Source organism: Larus michahellis, chromosome 28, assembly GCF_964199755.1.
Source record: "Larus michahellis chromosome 28, bLarMic1.1, whole genome shotgun sequence".
Lineage (NCBI taxonomy): Eukaryota > Metazoa > Chordata > Aves > Charadriiformes > Laridae > Larus > Larus michahellis.
In genome coordinates, this window is record NC_133923.1 from 422,739 (window position 1) to 442,043 (window position 19,305).

General features: G+C 50.4%; 3 protein-coding genes across 3 annotated transcripts; 2 read left to right on the forward strand and 1 right to left on the reverse strand.

Moving 5' to 3' along the window:
- Positions 1-351: 351 nt before the first annotated feature.
- Positions 352-9,688, reverse strand: LOC141735052 (olfactory receptor 14A16-like). Its single transcript, XM_074567479.1, has 2 exons — positions 9,681-9,688; positions 352-1,635 (listed from the first exon to the last, which is right to left on the reverse strand). The coding sequence occupies exons 1-2, from the start codon at positions 9,686-9,688 to the stop codon at positions 645-647; spliced, it is 999 nt and encodes a 332-aa protein (XP_074423580.1). The 3' UTR covers positions 352-644.
- Positions 9,689-9,914: 226 nt separating this feature from the next.
- On the forward strand, positions 9,915-11,782 carry LOC141735036 (olfactory receptor 10AG1-like). Its single transcript, XM_074567461.1, has 2 exons — positions 9,915-10,862; positions 11,750-11,782. The coding sequence occupies exons 1-2, from the start codon at positions 9,915-9,917 to the stop codon at positions 11,780-11,782; spliced, it is 981 nt and encodes a 326-aa protein (XP_074423562.1).
- Positions 11,783-13,165: 1,383 nt separating this feature from the next.
- On the forward strand, positions 13,166-19,305 carry LOC141735037 (olfactory receptor 14A16-like). Its single transcript, XM_074567463.1, has 2 exons — positions 13,166-13,204; positions 18,364-19,305. Exons 1-2 carry the CDS (start codon positions 13,166-13,168, stop codon positions 19,303-19,305), a joined length of 981 nt encoding a protein of 326 aa, XP_074423564.1.

The window sequence follows — 19,305 nt, forward strand, 5'->3', positions numbered from 1 at the left end:
AAAGAGTACTAACGCCATGACGAGCAGACATAGTCCTTTCCCTAGTCATGAAGCTGGCCATCAGCTGGGCCAGGGTGGTGGTGCAGTAGCACATCTCCAGGGAAGACAAATGCCTCAAGAAGAAGCCCATGGCAGTGTGCAGATGCTGGCTTTCCCGCATGATGGTGATGATGACGATGAGAGCGTTCCGAAATGCACACACCATGCAGATCATAAGGGAGATAAGGAAGGGATTTGTCTAAGAGCTGGCAACATTCCTCATTCCATAGCTATGGGAGACTCCATGCTTGTCCTATTGCCCTTTCTCCATGGAATTTTTTATGTCCTTCTTTTCCCCTCTAACTTGGTAGGGAAATTGCGAGGAACAACATTTAGTTTGGTTTTAGATGCTTGGGTGTCAGACAGATAAGTCACTGCAAATACATTTCTTTGTTTGATTAAAGAAGGAGTATAGATCCTCGTTCACATAGTCACTGGGTCATACCGGTGAGGTAGATTATAATGAAGTCAAAGTGGGGTGTCCACAATTCTTTGTGGACAACATTATCATAGGCAAAAAAAGAAAGAAAAGAAAAAAATCTCACCCAACAACAATGACAACAACAAAAACTAATAAAGGAAGGCTGGGCCTATAATGAGTTACATTATGAGTCATATGCTGAAGAACATGAACACTCTGCAGCTTCTGAAAACCATCCAGTCACCAGTTTCCACAGGGCATCCTTGAGATCCTGGTTCCTCATGCTGTAGATGAGGGGGTTCACTGCTGAAGGCACCACTGAGTACAGCACAGCCACCACCAGGTCCAGGGACGGGGAGGAGGTAGAAGAGGGCTTCAGGTAGGCAAACATGGCAGTGCTGAGAAACAGGGAGACCACGGCCAGGTGAGGGAGGCATGTGGAAAAGGCTTTGTGCCGTCCCTGCTCAGAGGGGATCCTCAGCACGGTCCTGAAGATATGCACATAGGACAGCGCGATGAAAACAAAGCAAACAAAAGCAACCAAGGCACTAACCCCAATAAGCCCAAGTTCACTGAGGGAGTCTGAGTGTGAGCAGGAGAGCTTGAGGATCTGGGGGATTTCACAGAAGAACTGGTCCACAGCATTGCCCTGGCAGAGGGGTAGGGAAAATGTATTGGCCGTTTGCAGCAGAGCATTGAGAAACCCACTGCCCCAGGCAGCTGCTGCCATGTGGACACAAGCTCTGTTGCCCAGGAGGGTCCCGTAGTGCAGGGGTTTGCAGATGGCAACGTAGCGGTCATAGGACATTACAGTGAGAAGATAAAACTCTGCTGCAGCACAGAAAAGGAAAAAAAAGACCTGTGCAACACATCCTGTGTAGGAGATGGCCGTGGTGTCCCAGAGGGAATTGGCCATGGCTTTGGGGACAGTGGTGGAGATGGAGCCTAGGTCAAGGAGGGCGAGGTCGAGGAGGAAGAAGTACATGGGGGTGTGGAGGCGGTGGTCACAGGCAATGGCCATGATGATGAGGCCGTTGGCCAGGAGGGCAGCCAGGTAGATGCCCAGGAAGACCCAGAAGTGCAAGAGCTGCAGCTCCCGTGTGTCTGCGAATGGCAGGAGGAGGAACTGGGTGATGGCGCTGCTGTTGGACATCTGCTGTTTCTTGGCATGGGGGCTCTGTCCAAAGGAGGAAAAAAACGAAAAAAAATGAGGACAGACGCCTTAGAGCAAAGACAGTCTGCTTTTCAGAGATGATGTGGTTTTGATTTTCTATCACATCTGGTGACTGTTCTATTGAGGGGTAGAAATCCTCATTTTTATGACTGAAATTGTGGAGTCTTGAGACAGGACAGGACACAGGGCTCTAATCTCTGTGGTTTAGTGCAGAGTCAGGAGAGCTGCAGTGTCCATCAGCCTTTTTTCCATCTGCCCTGTGCTTCTGATTGTGCTGCCTTGACGATGAATTCACACACAAATTCCACTTAAAAAAAAACCCCAAACAAATAACTGAACTCATGAGGGAACAGCGGAGCACTGTTTGAAAGGACAAATATACAAATTCTTCTCTTTCCCAAACCAGAGTTAGAGCTGTCCTGGAGACAGCAGGACACAACCCCTCACAGAGAGATTCAAAGGACTCTGCAAGCAGAGTGCCGACCCCCAAGGAAAGGCTCAGCCCTCCCTAGGATCCCACAGGAGAGCTCTGCCTTTCTGGGAGCAGCCGGCAAGGCCAGCAGGACAGGCAAAGCAGAGAGTCTGGGGTCCCAGAGATGACATGTTCTGAGGGGAGAGTCAGTTCATTGCCCAGCAGACAATGCCCAGAAGACATCTCCAGTGAAGGACCGAAGGAGAGCTGCCTGAGCCCCACCTCCCCCAGTCCATGTTGGCAGTTTCCCCCCAACCCTTGCCCATGTCTCTGCTGCCTGGAGCTGCCCCTGCCAGGAGCTGCTGCTCTGTGCCCACGTCTCCTCCCTGTCCCTGCTCCCACAGCCCATCCCACCCGCTGGGGGCTCAGCTCTGCCCTGCAGACCCCTCCTGGCAGCAGGGCACTGCCCAGGGCCATCTCCCTCTTTGTGGCTCCTCAGGAGGAGATGAGAGAAAGCCTGATGCTGGAAGCAAAGGTGCTGCTGGTGCTGTGTGTAGGGAGAGGAGGGGGTGAAGGCACTTTGTGAGGTTTCTGGCAGATCTGCTGATCCCTCAGTGGAACAGTGACAGCTCCTTTCCCTCAGGAGACAGCTGAGAGCACAGACCCTGCAATGTCTTCATCTTCCAGGCAGCCACTGTCTTGACTTTCCTCTGTAAATGCTGCCTCTGCCAGTGTTCTGGGGGAGATCTGCAGCTGTGGGCAGCCCTGACCCACACAGCACACACTCGAAAAAGAGCCAAAGGACCCTGCCCTGAGGGGAGTCTCTCCTTTTACCCAGAGCTTCTCCCCACAGAAGCTCGGGGGGGAACTCCTTGGGCAGGCTGAGAGCTGACCCTGGCAAGCAGCAGAGTCCCTGCCCCGGCACACAGACCCCTGGGGTGCAGGGACCCTGCTCTCAAGGACAGCCTTAGGCACCCCTGCCTGCACACCCACCTGTCTTCAAAACCCTGCCACAGTCCCTCGCAGAAGGCAGCCCTCCTTCATTGTCGCTGCGATGGTTCAGCAGGGCATCCCTGCTCTGAAGCACACCCTAGAACATCCCTCCAGGAGACTCCCCTGCATTGCCCTACAGCCAGAGACTGACTGTGTTAACAGGGCTGAAGATTTCCCCAAGAACAAGCTCAGAACTCTCCTCCCACTCCCAGCTGCCTTTAGCCTCTCTGTGCCTGGCTCCTCTCGGGTGCCTGCAGGCAGTGCCCTCAGCCCTGCTGTGCTTGGCAGAGGAGCTGCTCCTGGGCAGAGCCGTCTCTCTGCAGCGCTGCCCGCTTGCCATCAGCTCCCTCCATGCCAGGAGCCCAGCCCAGCTCAGCAGCAGAGGACCAGCCCAAGGCAGCCCTTTCTCTGCCCCCTCGGGGCTCCCTCCAGGTGTCCCTGGGGCTCCAGGGGAACCTGCTGGGAAACAAGATGAAGTCATCACTAAGCTGGGGAGAAGCTTTTCCTTCCTGCACTCTCATTTCACATATCCGGAAAACAAGGAGTCTCAAGAATCATATTTTCTTTCCCTGTCATATTGCAGGACACACAGACAGGGATAGGAAGTCATCACCTTTGTGCCTCCTGCTGAGGGAAGGAATTCAGCCAAGTTAATTGAAACATCTCATCCTGGTCTGTAGCCCTGGGGCCAGAAGGGGACTCAGCTCCCTCCCATTCCTGCCACAAACCCGCAGGAGGTGGGATTCTTCTTGCCTCCGTTCAGGTGTGCACAAGATGAGCACCTGCAAGAGAGCTGTTTGTGTCCACTCCCTTGCTAATTAATGGAGAGTGAGGGAGTTGTTCAGGTGGGAACACCTGGTGACATTTGAGGTGACACCAGAGTTTGCCCAGGATATGTGCAGGTGACTGCAAGCTCTAATGCAGCAATGCTGAGACACAAGGCAGCATCTGGGGGCACCATCCTGGAGCCTGGTGAGGAATTCCTTTGGTAGACGGAAATGAAAGTAGATGTTACATTTAGGATAGCTAAAACCTTCAATATTCCTTACATCCACAGCACCCACAGAGGTAGTCAGCTGACCAAATGCAGCTAAGTCCCTCTCTTTCTCTTCTCCACCAGCTGTATTTCCTAGATCTCCACTGACTGTAATGGCACACATCTCATGGACATTCCCCCATTGCTCAACCTAATTCAGGACAGCTCCTCAGTGGCCACATACGGCTTGTTGTGCCACCTGAGATGCCAGCGCCCTCCAGAACAACTGCAGGTTGCTGGCAGGGACAGCACAGCACCTACGGGAAAGCCATTCCTGATCAGAGCAGATGCATGACAGACAACCCAGAGAGCATTGCAGATTTGGTTCCTTTGGGCAAGCCTATGTGGCAGCCCAGGCAGGTTTGGTCTCTGTCGATCAGCAACCGAAACCCACCGCTGCAGTGAGGCCCAGTCTGACCCATCTCCACTCAGCTGATGCAGAGCAGGTCATGAACAAGAAGCCCATCACACTGAGGGCTCAACTCATTTGGCTGCTCCCAAACTCTGCTCGTTCTTCCAATAATCCTTTGCTGAGCCCCTTAGTGATACAATCAAGGAACAGGCGACTGATTGTCACAGTGCTCCTCGATCACAGCATCTCCACACCCAAGGACATTTTCAGCAGCACCTTGTCCTCCTGGAGATCAACTTCCCCTCCACCACAGACCTTTAGGAGCAGCAAAGCCTTCTCCTACCAGGGCTATGGAGCCCAGCCCTGCTTTTCTGGCCTTTTGGGGAACAGGATTTTCTCCTTTGGTGCTTTCACATTGCTGCCCTCCGTCCCCTCCAGCACGTCTCTGGTCTCATGCAAAGCACTGCACGTACTGGGTCTTGGGGACTTGCTCCTGGGTTTGCCTGTGACAAGGCTGAGCTTGGCCCCAGTGCTACAGCTGAGGGGATACAGACCAAAAGTGCACCAACACCCTCAGCCTGGGGCACAGAGCAGAGGAGCTGGAGTCCCATGTACTACCACAGAGTTTTGACACTGGTGGAAGAAATAGTAAGGAGTGCTGGGAAAGCTCCGGCTGCTAGTTGTAAGAGACAGACTGTAAATTCCCTGACGAAGGGCAGAAGGCCCTCCAAGCCTTCAATGGAAAGCCTCCAACACTCGCAAGGAAATACATAATGCAGGCCTGGCCTTCAAAGAACTGATAAGGCTCATACTCCTGGCACCTGAAAGTGTGGGAGAACTGTCTTGTGAAGCCACCGTCACTCATGTGGTGAGCTTGCTAGTTCTCAGTTCTCAAGGCCATTGTGTCTGAGAAGTGACCTTTGCTTCATTATCCATGAAATACATATGAAAGCGCACACCCCTGCATATGCTAATGAAGATTGTAGAGATCAGGCTAAACATGTATGACCATAGTTCTTCTCTCCCCACCCAAATCATGCTACACGTCACCTGGGAGGGGAAGACATCTGAGATGGAACTGCCCCATAACGAGTGGGGCAGGCCATGCTAATTCAGCAAACATAAAAGGGGAGGAAGATGAGTATGATGGGGGGATTCACAGAAAAGCACTCCTACAAGATCCCCCTCCCTGCCCTGAGTTTTGGCAGGCTCAACGCTGAAACTGGGATTGGTGAACTCTTCATCTTTTCCCGCTATCTTTTTTTTTCTCTTAGAGTTGTTAAGTAGCAATTAGAGTAATTAATGGTTAGAGTTGTTAAGTAATGACCTTAAGTACTGCTTGTCATAAGTTGTTGTCTATCTGCTGTTAACTAACACATTGTATACTCCACCACTTGCCATAATTTGTCATATACCTAACTAATTATCGTGGACCGGTTAAGACCTATACTAATCATTTTGGCAAACTAATAAATGTTTGTATACAGACTTTGAGATCTATCTCACCTTAGTCCACGCCACTGGGGATTTACAAATCTGAGTCACTTACCCCCCCTCTTTCCTGAGAGTGGGATGTGACACTAGTGGTGCTGCCATGGTGCATATGGGCCTTTCAGGAGAGACAGGCCAGGAAGGTAAGGAAACAGATGCCCTCCATGTGCAGGATGTTGCTGTATGTATGGAGCTCCTCTATGGGATGTACAAGAGGTTGGGTGAGCCCTTTGTGGGTGAGGATCAGAGGAGAGGCCTCTTAGTGTGCCATCCTGGTAGGAGACAAAGCACCTGCAATCAGGGTAAGGAAGCAGAGAAAAGCTTATTCAAGAAACCCAAAGAATCACCAGGTCTTACCAGGGATTTTAATGACCGTGGCACTCACTGGAAGGGGAGCACGGGAAGGCGCACACTGTCCAGCAGGTGTCTAACCCTAACCCCACCCTGTCTGAACCGTAACCTAACCCTGCCCTAAACATAACCCCGACTTTATCTTAATCCTAACCCTAATCATTGCCTGACCCTAGCTCTACCCCAACCCCAGGTCATAACCCTCAACTCTAACTGTAACCGCACCCCAACCTCTTTGAAATCTAACCCTAAACCATCCGAACTCTAGCTCTAATTTAAACCTGAACGTGAACCTTAACTAACCCTCACCTAACACTTCTCTTAACCCATCTCGCATGGCCAACAGCATGTGTGGAATGAAATCTGGTATCAGTGCTGGCTCAAGGCCTGAGCAGTTGCCTTTTGCTTCCTCATGATCTGGAGGCTGGAGGCACCACTGTGTGTCACCCAAGTCAGACCCTTGGGTCAGCTGAACCATTTTTCAGTTCTCATAGACAATGTTCCTTGTTTCTCCGTTGACTCTGACAAGAGCTGAGTTACCTAGATATCGAGGCTGTGGATGGCATATTTCTCATGCAATGACCGCTTGGAGTAGCTCTACTGACCCCAATCTCAATCTTACAGCTCTGACTGGAGGAAAGTACCCTATAGCGCCTGGTTGCTCCAAGCCACAGCACAGGTTCTTCATAGTCTTTCTGACTATTCAGTCATCTGGTCCTGGTGAGAGATGGCATTACTGTCCTAATCCTGACTTTGTTGGGTAACCCAAAAGGACAGACTGGAGGCTGTTGGGTTATATGTAGGGCTTCAGAGAAATCAGGGAGTGCATTAACCTCACACAAGGGCAGGAGGTACTTCCCACTGGAAGGGGTTATTTGTGCTATTGGCTACAGAGCCACCCAAGGCAGCTGTGGTAAGAATCACTCAACCAGGTTTTAGGCATTGGGGTGAAATGAATCTGCACAAATACAGAGATTTGCAGTGTGGTGACATGACCCAGTCCTTTTTTCCTTCTCATGCACGCATCTCAAATACAAGCTTTGTCTCCAGGCCCCTTCTGGATGTGAACCATCATGCAGACAGCAGGAACAGTGTGAGTTCAGCCTCTCAGGGCAAACTTTGTCTAACATGGGGATAACGTGGGGCACAGGCACAGGTTTGAACGCAGAGAAGTGGAGCTGTGGAGAAGCCTTTTCTGTTGCTGCGCCGTTGAGGTAAACCCAGATTGAATTGGCTTCTTTTCTGCTTCCCTGGGTTTCTGGGGTTTGTTTTTTATTCCCCTTCCACAAGTTTAGCAGTTTCCCTTTCAGCAGCTAAATCTCATTTTTCAGTTTCTCTATTTTTAAAGGCATGGAGTTATGCTGGAAGTTGTTAATCAGGCTAACACCCATGATTCTGACAGTCGTTATAAAATTGCTCCTTGTGCTGTGGGTGTCCGGGGAGGAGCAGTGGCAGCACCAACATGCCCACCTGCTGTCCTGAGGCTGCTTATGAACTGACTTGTGACCAGGTGAGAGTGGCAGAGAGGTGTCCAGAGAACAATATCCAGGTGGTCTCCAGGGGAATGACAGAGAGGAAAAGGGGCCACTGCTGCCTCCTGCAGCATCACAGACTGAGGAGCACGTTCCTGCCTGTTGGCTCCTGATAACGGTAAATCCCTTTTGGCGTGCCCTGAAACGCTGAGATAGCGTGGCAGTGCAGCTACTGCCAGCAGCAGCTGCAGTCCTCTGTCCAGCTGGACTGGGCTCACTGGAATGGGCTTCCTTCAGCTTTGAGAAACGCTGCCCATCAGCGAGTCACCACAGAAGTTGCCCTCGGGCAGTTCCCCATGAGCAAAGCTGGCCTGAACTGTGCTCTACCTGTGATCTTGCCAAGCGCAGAGACATCTGAGAGCTAAAAATAACAGGCTGTATGTTTGAGGATGTTTTGAAACAAGCAGGAAATGCTGGTATGTGGATAATTTGCAGTCAAATGGTTGCTTTGAGTTAAAGACTTAATTTAAAATAAAAGTGGGCATCACACAGTTTTGCTTTTTTCTTTTTTTTTATAAAGCATTTCAATTTTGTGTACATTTATATTAATAAGTAGATAGATTAGAAAACAATCATTGTGACTTTTCCCTCACGCAAACCCTAACAGTATCTTGGAAATTTTGAATTGAAATCTATCTCTCTATGAGATAGACAAAACTCACAGGGAGAAGGCACGAATGCCTTGGAAAAAGAATCAAACTATTAGGACCCCGTGGTTTTCTGAATTTCTCTGGAGGAGACTGCCCTATGTTTTTCACTTGGCTAATCCAAATGCTTTTGTCACATGCTTTATGACTTGCTGCCCTTCTAATCAGAGCTTAAGAAGACTTCTCAAAGGGAGTTAGGGAGAGCTGGAGAGACACAGTCATCACCCTCAGCCCTCTGCCTGAACCTCAAGCTGAGATTCCTAAACATCTCTCAGCTGAGACCCTTCTCCATAAGAAGCCACTGGCTGTTGTGGTGCTGCTTGATTGTAGCTGATGCCCTTCAGGTGTGCCCAGTGAGAAGCCTTTCTGCCCTGGGAAGGGGGGCAATGTGAAGGGAGGGCTGAGCTCCCCAGGCAGCAAGAGCACTGCTCTGCTTCTGCAAGGGCTTGCAGGGTTGGGATCAGAGTGAATGGGCCCTCAGCTGGATTTGTAAGCTGTCAGAAATCCAAGTGACAGAGCAGCAGGTTTGGGAACGCTGAATTATTCAGGACTCATTCAGAAGTTATAGACGCCTGACCTGTCCAGGAAAATTGGGTGTCATGGGGATATCACGTGCTTTTAATCACTTTCTTCTCCTTATGATTGAAAGCTGCATAAAGCAGTTTGATTGCTTGCACAAAAATGTCTTTTAGCACCCTGAAAACTGGTAATTTAAGCATAAACTGCTGCTTCTCTGTCTTGGTTAAATGTGCCATGGATGCATCAGTGTCACTGGATTCTTTGGCAGAGAGAAGCCTGTGTTACTTCTGATGGGATTCACCCTTCACTAGGTAAAATTTGATGATTCAGATCTAAGTCACCCAGATCTTTGTGTGTGGACGGAGCGTCAGGGGATGAGCTCTCCCATGTGAGGAGAGCTGGGATTAATCTCTCTCACTAAGGTCTAAGAATCAAGTCATACCTTGCCTTGCTTTGGTTTGTTTGCCTCTCCTTGCCTAGTCTTCCCCTTTTTCATCCTTCCCCCCCTTTTAACCCTATTCCTTCTTAATGTTCTTACATTAAATGCACCTCTTATGAGATCTGGACAAGGAACGTAAGCAAGGCTGTTCTTAAAGGCATTAGTATTTGTCTCTTTTCTTCCGTTTCTCTCATCTTTCACTAGGTGTTCTATTTAATAAAATCACCTCTAAAGGAGAAAGTCAAGTTTCTTTTACCCATATGACAAAAACAACCCAGTCATTCAGGCTCAAGGACTCTGTTCTCTCTCTTTACAAACCTCGCCTCCGCAAGCGACCCACATTAGATTTCCAAACACTCATGCATACCTTGGTCAAACTCGCCTAATCCTGCAATCGCGCGTATGCTGATGTTTGTAGTCTTTCTCTAAGCTTGAAGTGTCTGTGATGGTGGACAGGCCACCAGCATCCTCTGAGAGCCTGTTGTTTGAATTGCTCTGTGCAGGAAAAATGCCCCAAAGAAAAGGCCTGGAGAGTCACACCAGTGGATCTGGATTCATTCTTCTGGGATTTTCTGACCACTCCAGCCTGCAGGGCTTGTGCTTCACAGTATTGCTGGTCATCTACCTCATGGTCCTCACAGGGAACAGCCTGATTGCGCTCATTACAGTGGTGGACTCAAGCCTCCACAGCCCCATGTATTTCTTCCTGAGGAACTTGTCTTTCCTGGAGATCTGCTACACATCAGTCACTCTGCCAAAAATGCTGGTGGGTTTCCTGCTGGAGGATGGCAGGACCTCCTTCCTTGGCTGTGCTGCCCAGCTGTATTTCCTGGTGTTGCTGGGCAGCATTGAGTGCCTTCTCCTGGCTGTCATGGCCTATGACCACTACATAGCCATCTGTGACCCCCTGCACTACCCTCTCCTCATGAGGAGGGGTCTCCGCATCAGACTGGTGGTGGGGTCGTGGGTGGCTGTCATACCAGTGCAAGTAGGACAGAGCTACCAGGTGTTCACTTTGCCCTTCTTTGCATCCCATGACCTTCATCACTTTTTTTGTGATGTCCCCCCTGTGCTGGAGCTGGCCTGTGCAGACACATTCTGGAACCAAGTGACGCTGTACACCATCATCCTGGTATTTGCAATCTTTCCCTTCTCCTTAATAGTTATTTCTTACATTAAAATTATCAGGGCAATTCTGAAAATACCTTCAGTTCTGGGCAGACACAAAGCCTTTTCCACCTGTTCCTCACACCTCGCGGTGGTGACACTCTTCTATGGTTCAGCCACCGTCGTCTACTTAAAGCAACAGTCAAGGGATTCTGTAGACACCAACAAATACCTTACCCTGTTTTACACAATTGTGACCCCAGTGTTTAACCCTGTCATCTATAGCCTGAGGAATAAGGAAGTGAGAATTGCCTTGAAGAGACTCCTACAGACAAAGTGGTACTACAGAGTATGTAAAATGCTCTCAAATAGTCCCAAAAGTCCCACTGGGCTACATGGTTGCCTAAAGAAAGGCATCTCATATCCGCTGAAACAAAACCATGTGTCCAGCCTGGCTTTCACCCTCCTCAAGAAGGGGAAAGGTGTCCTGAAGCATTCCTCCTATGTCGCATCCCAACTCGGTATCTTTGTACTCTACAGCATCTTCAGTGCCCCTGAATAGTTTAATGCAAACAGCTACTTCAAGCTGTGTCTGACCAAATAATGTTAAAGGGAAATAGTCAAAGCATGGTCAGTAGCCAGTGATGCCCAGAAATTGATACACATGATGAAAGATGACCAGCCTCAGGTTTGAGAAATCGCTTGCTAGACCCCATGGGCTATCTTCTGCAGTGTCCCTGCATGGAATCACCTTAAAAACGTTCAAAGGTATGAAGGGCTTCAAAGCATCTCTCCCTGCTATGATGTCTTGCTCTGAGTTGTGTAATTCTTGACTAACTTGATATAAATATAAAAGATAAAAAAGTCACCAGGAGGACAGTCCAGCACCAGAATGGGGTCCCATCGAGTGGTGGAGATTCAGTTTGTTGCGGTTTAACACCAGCCGGCAACTAAGCACTACACAGTCGCTCACTCACTTTCCACCGGTGGGATGGGAGAGAGAAGCAGAAGGATAAAAGTGAGCAAACGCCTGGGTTGAGATCAAGCAGTTTAATTGGTAAAGCAAAAGGCGCACACTTAAGCAAAGCAAAACGAGGAATTCATTCACTACTTCCCATCAGCAGGCAGGTGTTTGGCCACCTCCAGGAAAGCAGGGCTCCATAACACCAAACAGTTACTCAGGAAGACAAAACGCCGTAACTCCAAATATCCCCCCCTTCCTTCTTCTTCCCTTAGATTTATATGGCTGAGCATGATGCTACATGGTAAGGGATATCCCTTTGGTCAGTCGGGGTCCACTGTCCCAGCTGTGTCCCCTCCCAACTTCTCGTGCACCCCCAGCCTACTTGCTGGTGGGCTGGTGTGAGGAGCAGAAAAGGCCATGGTGCTGTGTAAGAGCTGCTCAGCAATAACTAAAACATCCCTGTCTTATCAACACTGTTTCCAGCACAAATCCAAAACACAGCCCCAGACCAGCTACTGTGAAGAAAATCAACTCTATCCCAGCAAAAACAAGCATTTATGTGCTGAATCTGCTTTGCCACTCTGAAACTGTCTCTGGAAAACTAGCTCAGTGGGGTTTTTAGCCCAAATGCATATGCAGCACTGAAGTGTGTTTCCGTATTGTCCTGGTTTAGTCCGGGTTGGCCAATGACGGACAACAGATGCTCTCCCCCAGCTCTCACTCCGAGGAGAGGAAGGAGAGAGATAAAGAGATTTATGAGTTTAGAAGGAATTAATCTACTTTAATGAAATACTTGTAATAAAATAAAAAGGAAATAATGAAATAGATACAGTATATAGAAAACTGTATCAAGCTAGCAGGATGACATCACCGGCAGGCACTGGGGAGGTCCCAGACTGGACTCAATGACGGACAGGAACTGGATGCCAGGTCTGGAGTCAGGAATGCACAGAGCGGGATCAAAGGCAGATTAACACCGAGCATTCCGCCACCTGAGGAACCTGAACATATGCAAGTCCACATGATGGACAGACGATTCCCTGTCCTCTCTCTGCCTAGCCGAACAAGGTAACTTAGAGTAGAGGGGGCTGTAGGAACATGTTTCTGCCCGGCGAAGCAGGCGTGTCTCCCTAGTAACTCCCCCACCTTCCCAGGTACACTTGAAAAATAAGTAGGAGGCTCTGCAAGGGGAACTCAATCATGACGAGGAAGATAATTCAGTGTCCACAGAGGTGTCGCCAAGGTTAAGTCAGACTACACCTCGCACCAAAACATCTTCAGTTAAGGAAAAAAGATGGGTCATCGTTGTAGGTGACTCCCTCCTGAAGGGAACGGAAGGCCCAATATGCAGAACAGACCCACTTCTCAGGGAAGTCTGCTGCCTCCCTGGGGCCCAGGTTAAAGATATAAAAAGAAAACTTCCCTCCCTGGTAAGACCCTCAGATTATTACCCACTACTAATTTTTCAGACAGGCAGAGATGATCTGTTAACAAGTAATGCAAGTGCGATCAAGAGAGACTTCCGGGCCTTGAGATGACTGGTTAAAGGGTCAGGACTGCAAGTCATGTTCTCCTTGGTCCTCCCAGTCACAGGGAAGGATGAGGAAAGCAACAGGAAGAGCTGGAAGATCAATACTTGGCTCTGAGCCTGGTGCCAGTGGCAGGACTTTGGTTTTTTTGATCACGGGATGGTTTACATGACACCAGGCCTGCTCGAGACAGATGGGGTACGCCTGTCTCAAAAGGGGAAAAGTATCCTTGCACAGGAGTTGGCAGGGGTCATCAAATGGGCTTTAAACTAGATTTGAAGGGGAAAGGGGATGAATCCAGCAGCAGAGAGGCAAGGGTCTTTGATGGCTTAGAAACTATGGCTGCGCCTGGGAATGGTCAGGTAGAAGTTAAGCCTTCTTCCAGCAAAGAGGTGGCAGGACCAGTAGCCCAGCTGAAGTGCTTCTTGTCCTGGGTTGAGCAACACAGGACTAACTTCTAATGTCTGGGAAAACGTCACTCTTAGAAGATTCTAGTGTCTGAATTCGTGAAAATATTTGCTTTATAGCCAGCTAGGCTACGTGGGATTCAAGGCCTCGGTGTTTTCAAGCCTTGGCAGGTGCAGGTAGGAGGAGGAGTGAGGCCTGGGCATTTGACCCAGGCTGGCCAACAGGATTATTTCATACCATGAACGTCACATTCGATACAAATGAGAAAGTTTGCTGCGTCGTTTCTCTCTCCCTTGATGGCTGTGGTCCAGAGAAAGTCCTTGCCCCGGTGCCGGACCCCTGAGCCCTTCCCTCCCTCCTGAAGCCATTGCTCTTGCAGTGTCCGACATTTACTCTCCCCTGCTGGGAGTGCACAGCTTCCTACTGATAGAATTGGCTGAGTATAATTCTTGTACATCTTATATTAGTATTGGGATTAATACTGGTGCTTTAATATTGCTGTTAATTATTTAGATTATCCTATTAAATCTATTTATATTTCAACCCTCGTGTTTCCTTGCTTTCCATGATTCCCCTTTCTGCGTGGGGAGGGGTCACTGGGTGATAGAATAGTTGTCTAAATGACAAGAAATTGTTATGGGTTTTCTGAAAACATAACACGTCTACACTAATGCACGCAGCATGGGCAACAAACAGGAGGAGCTGGAAGCCATTGTGCAGCAGGAAAACTATGACGTCGTCGCCATCACAGAAACGTGGTGGGATGAGTCGCACAACCAGAGTGCTGCATTAGATGGCTACAGACTCTTCAGAAGGGACGGGCAAGGAAGGAGAGGAGGTGGGGTGGCTTTGTATGTGAGGGAGTGTTAGGAATGTCAAGAGCTTAATGATGGTGACAATAGGGTTGAGTGTTTATGGGTGAGAATCAGGGGGAGGGCCAATAAGACAGATATCATGGTGGGAGTCTGTTATACACTGCCCAACCAGGATGCAGAGGTGGATGAAATATCGTACAAGCAGCTGGGAGAAATCTCATGATCGCTGGCCCTTGCCCTGGTGGGAGACTTCAACCTACCTGATATCAGCTGGTAGCACAATACGGCTGAGAGGGAACAGCCTAGGAAGTTCCTGGAGTGTGTTGCGGAGAACTTCCTGACACAGCTGGTGAGGGAGCTGACAAGGGAAAGAGCCCTGCCGGACCTGTTTTTTGTAAATGGAGAAAGACTTGTGGGGGATGTGACAGCTGGAGGCCATCTTGGGCATAGTGACCATGAAATTATTTTCAATTCTCAGAGGAGCAAGGAGGGTGGTCAGCAGAACTGCCACCATGGACTTACAGAGGGCAGACTTTGGTCATTCCAGGAGGCTGCTTGACAGAGCCACTTGGCAGGCAGTCCTGAAGGGCAAAGGAGTCCAGGAAGGCTGGACATTTTTCAAGACAAAAGTCTTAAAGGTGCAGGAGCAGGCTGTCCCCATGTGCTGTAAAATGAGACATCAGGGAAAAAAGACAGCCTGGCTGAACAGAGAGATACGGTTACAACGCAGGGAAAAAAGGAGAGTTTATGGTCTTTGGAAGAAGGCTACTCAGGAAGGCTACAAGGATGTTGTAAGGCTATGTAGGGAGAAAATTAGCAGGGCCAAAGCCCAACTAGAACTTAAGCTGAATTTGGATGTTAAGAACAATAAGAAAAGTTCCTATAAACACACTGGTAACAAAAGGAGGACTCGGGAGAATCTCCATCCTTTATCCAATGAAGGCAGTAACATAGCGACAAAGGATGAGGAAAACGCTGAGGTACTTAGTGCCTTCTTTGACTCTTTCTTTAGTAGTAGAGTGGGTTGTTCCCTGAGTTCCCAGACCCCTGAGCTTGTAGATAAGGGCAGGGAGCAGAATGAAGCCCCCATAATCCAAAGGGAGATGGTGAGGGACCTGCTCCAGCAGCTAGACATACACAAGTCTATGGGGCTAGGTGGCCTCCACGCAAGGGTACTGAAGGAGCTGGCAGAAGTACTCACCGAGCCACTTTCCATCATTTACCAGCAGTCCTGGTGAACTGGGGAGGTCCCAGTTGACTGGAGGTTAGAAAATGTGATGCCCATCCACAAGAAAGGACGGAAGGAAGATTTGGGGAAGTACAGGCCTGTCAGTCTGACCTCAGTGCCTGGGAAGGTCATGGAACAGATCATGCTCAGTGCCATTATGTGGCACATGAAGGACAACCAGGTGATCAGGCCCAGTCAGCATGGGTTCATGAAAGGCAGGTCGTGCCTGACAAACCTGATCTCCTTCTATGACAGAGTGACCCGCTTGGTGGATGAAGGAAAGGCTGTGGATGTTGTTTACCTGGAGGCTAGTAAAGCCTTTGACAATGTTTCCCACAGCATTCTCCTGGAGAAACTGGCTGCCCATGGCTTGGAGAGGTGTAGGCTTTGCTGGGTAAAAACCAGGGCGATGGCCAGGCCCAACGAGTGGTGGTGAATGGAATTCAATCCAGTTGGCAGCTGGTCACAAGTGGTGTTCCCCAGGGCTCGGTATCGGGGCCAGTTCTCTTTAATGTCTTTATCAATGATTTGGACGAGGGGATTGAGTGCACCCTCAGTAAGTTTGCAGACGACACCAAGTTGGGCGGGATTGTCGACCTGCTTGAGGGTAGGATGGCTCCAGAGGCAGATCTGGGCAGGCTGTACCGATGGGCCGAGGCCAATGGTATGTGGTTCCTCAAGGCCAAGTGCCAGGACCTGCACCTGGATCACAACAACCCCATGCAGTGATACAGGCTGGGGGAAGAGCGTCTGGAGAGCTGCCTGGCAAAAAAGGACCTGGGGGTGTCAGTTGACAGCTGGCTGGATATGAGCCAGCAGCATGCCCAGCGTGGCTGAGAAGGACAATAGCATCCTGGCCTGTATCAGGAATAACGTGGCCAGCAGGACTCGAGAGGCTGAGGGCCCTGGGCTCAGTGGTGCAGAGACTGAGGACAGTACAGGAGTAGCCTGAGTGTGCTTGAGGGCTGCTGGTGGAGCTTGTGGAGCTTTCCTTTGTAGTGGAAAACAGCATGAGAAAGACATAATGCCCCAATATACAGCTGGGGAGGTGCAGACTGGACACCAGGAGAAAGAAATATCACTCCAAGGGCAGTGCTGTGGTGCAACACGCCACCCAGAAAGAGTCTGGATCAGCCCAAGGCTTTGTGTTTCAGGGAAGAGCCAGGGAGGATGGAGAGATCTCAGCAAAGGAAGGTGACAGCAAGGTGGGGCAGCCGGGTGGATGACTGCAGCCTGCAGGGAAAGAGGCAGAGGTGGTGGGACACCGTAGGACAGCCCGTGGTGGAGATGACATGGGGATGTGGCAAAGCTGAAAGGCCCCTAACAGAGTCAGCCTCTTCATGTCTTGGGCTATGGCTGTTGTCTCTGCCACTGATGCCTACGAGGAGTCAAGTTATCCTTACAGCACTGCGGTCTCATTGCCTCCTTGTCCATACTTCAGAGCCTGGGAGGTGTCGTACCGTAGTGCTGGCCTTGGCATTGCACATCTCCACATCACACTGTGCCAGGAAGAGCCCTGAGGAAGGAGTGAGGGACAGGATCTCCCTTCCTGGGGGCTGGGGGTCAGGCCTTGGCTCTTTGGGCGATGGGGTCAGGCCTTGGCCCTTTGCGCTAATGAAACACATCCAGGGTTACTCAGCATCAGAGACACCTTCACCTTGCTTTTCTCGACCTGTCATCACTGCCTCCAGTTTTCTGCTCTAACCGGACCATAGGGACAACATCTCAGTGGTGTCCCTCAGTGGGACCCATTAACACTCCAAGAAACTTTGGAGTTTGAACCTGACTTTGACTTCTTGAGAGGTTTTTTCAGCTTCCTCTCAGTGTCTGGGGTTTGTGGACTCGGCATCAATCCCACCAGAGGGGTCATTAAAACTCCTTGGGCTGGTCCTCTGCGTCTGAGCTGGGCTGGGCTCCTGGGATGGAGGGAGCTCACGGCAAGCGGGCAACGCATCAGAGAGACAGCTCTGCTCAGGAGCAGCTCCTCTGCCAAGCGCAGCAGGTCTGAGGGCGGTGCCTGGGTGTCTCAGGGAGATGAGCAAGGCAGAGAGAGAGCTTAAAGGTGTCAGGATTGGGAGGATGACTGAGAGCTCACTGGAGGAGAAATCCTTGCAGCCCTTGGCACAGTAAGCCTCTGGGTGCAGGGCACTGCAGGTGGAGTTCCTGGAGGCATCTCCTAAAGCTGGCACAGCCACAGCTTATGGGATCTGTAAGGAGGCGGAGGGGGAGGAGGGGTCTTGTTATGAAATGTGAATAGCCATGAAGCCAGGGTGTGCAGGCAGGGGTGCCCAGGGCTGTCCTCGAGCAGGGTCCCTGCACCCCGTGGGTCTGTGTGCCGGGGCAGGGACTCTGCTGGCTGCCAGGGTCAGCTCTCAGCCTGCCCCGAGAGACCCCCACGGGCATGTGGGGAGAAGCTTTGGAGAAAGAGCAACCGCTGGCAGGGGAGGGTCCTGCTGTTGAGAGGGTGCTGCGTGGGTGAGGGCTGCTCACAGCTGCAGGTCACTGCAGGACGTTCCCTGGAGATTTTTCAAGAAGCACAGCATGGTGGGGGCTACCTGCAAGGGAAGGATCGTGTTCTTCCAATCTTCTACTCCGGGTTGTCTGCGTGGGCGATGGGACAGAGAAATTCATCTCTCAGTTGAGGAGGGGGCACTGAAATTCCAAATCTGTTTCTCTTAGAAGTGAATAATCCAGGGAGGATTGGAAATCAACAACTGAATCTCTGACCCTGCAATGATACTGCCCTCAGCAGCACAAAGCTGATCTCGCAAAAAGATATGAATGAAATTATTCTGAGGAAAGAGAAGTCATTTTGGGGAAAATTTTGGGAAATGGAATAGGATGGGCCCAAAGAAGTCTGCCTTAACTTGCCAAGGTCTTCTCTTTCAACAGTCCCTCATGCCCAGAGTGAACAAATGTCCAATGGCAGCTCCATCACCCAGTTCCTCCTCCTGCCATTGGCAGACACACGGGAGCTGCAGCTCTTGCACTTCGGGCTCTTCCTGGGCACCTACCTGGCTGCCCTCCTGGCCAACAGCCTCATCATCACCACCATCGCCTGTGACCACCGCCTCCACACCCCCATGTACTTCTTCCTCCTCAACCTCGCCCTCCTTGACCTGGGCTCCATCTCCACCACTGTCCCCAAAGCCATGGCCAATTCCTTCTGGGACACAAGGGCCATCTCCTATGCAGGATGTGCTGCACAGGTATTTTTTTTCTTTTTCTGTGCTGTAGCAGAGTTTTATCTTCTCACTGTCATGTCCTATGACCGCTACGTTGCCATCTGCAAACCCCTGCACTACGGGACCCTCCTGGGCAGCAGAGCTTGTGTCCACATGGCAGCAGCTGCCTGGGGCAGTGGGTTTCTCAGTGCTCTCCTGCACACGGCCAGTACATTTTCCCTACCCCTCTGCCAGGGCAATGCTGTGGACCAGTTCTTCTGTGAAATCCCCCAGATCCTCAAGCTCTCCTGTTCAGACTACTACTTCAGGGAAGCTGGGCTTCTTGTGGTTGGTGTCTGTTTAGGCTTTGGTTGTTTTGTTTTCATTGTGCTGTCCTATGTGCAGATCTTCAGGGTCGTGCTTAGGATTCCCTCTGAGGAGGGATGGCACAAAGCCTTTTCCACGTGCCTCCCTCACCTGGCCGTGGTCTCCCTGTTTCTCAGCACAGGCATTTTTGCCTACCTGAAGCCCCCCTCCATCTCCTCCACAGTTCTAAATCTGGTGGTGGCAGTGCTGTACTCGGTGGTTCCTCCAGCAGTGAACCCCCTCATCTACAGCATGAGGAACCAGGAGCTCAAGGATGCCCTAAGGAAACTGGCTCAATGGAAGTTCTTTCTCCAATAA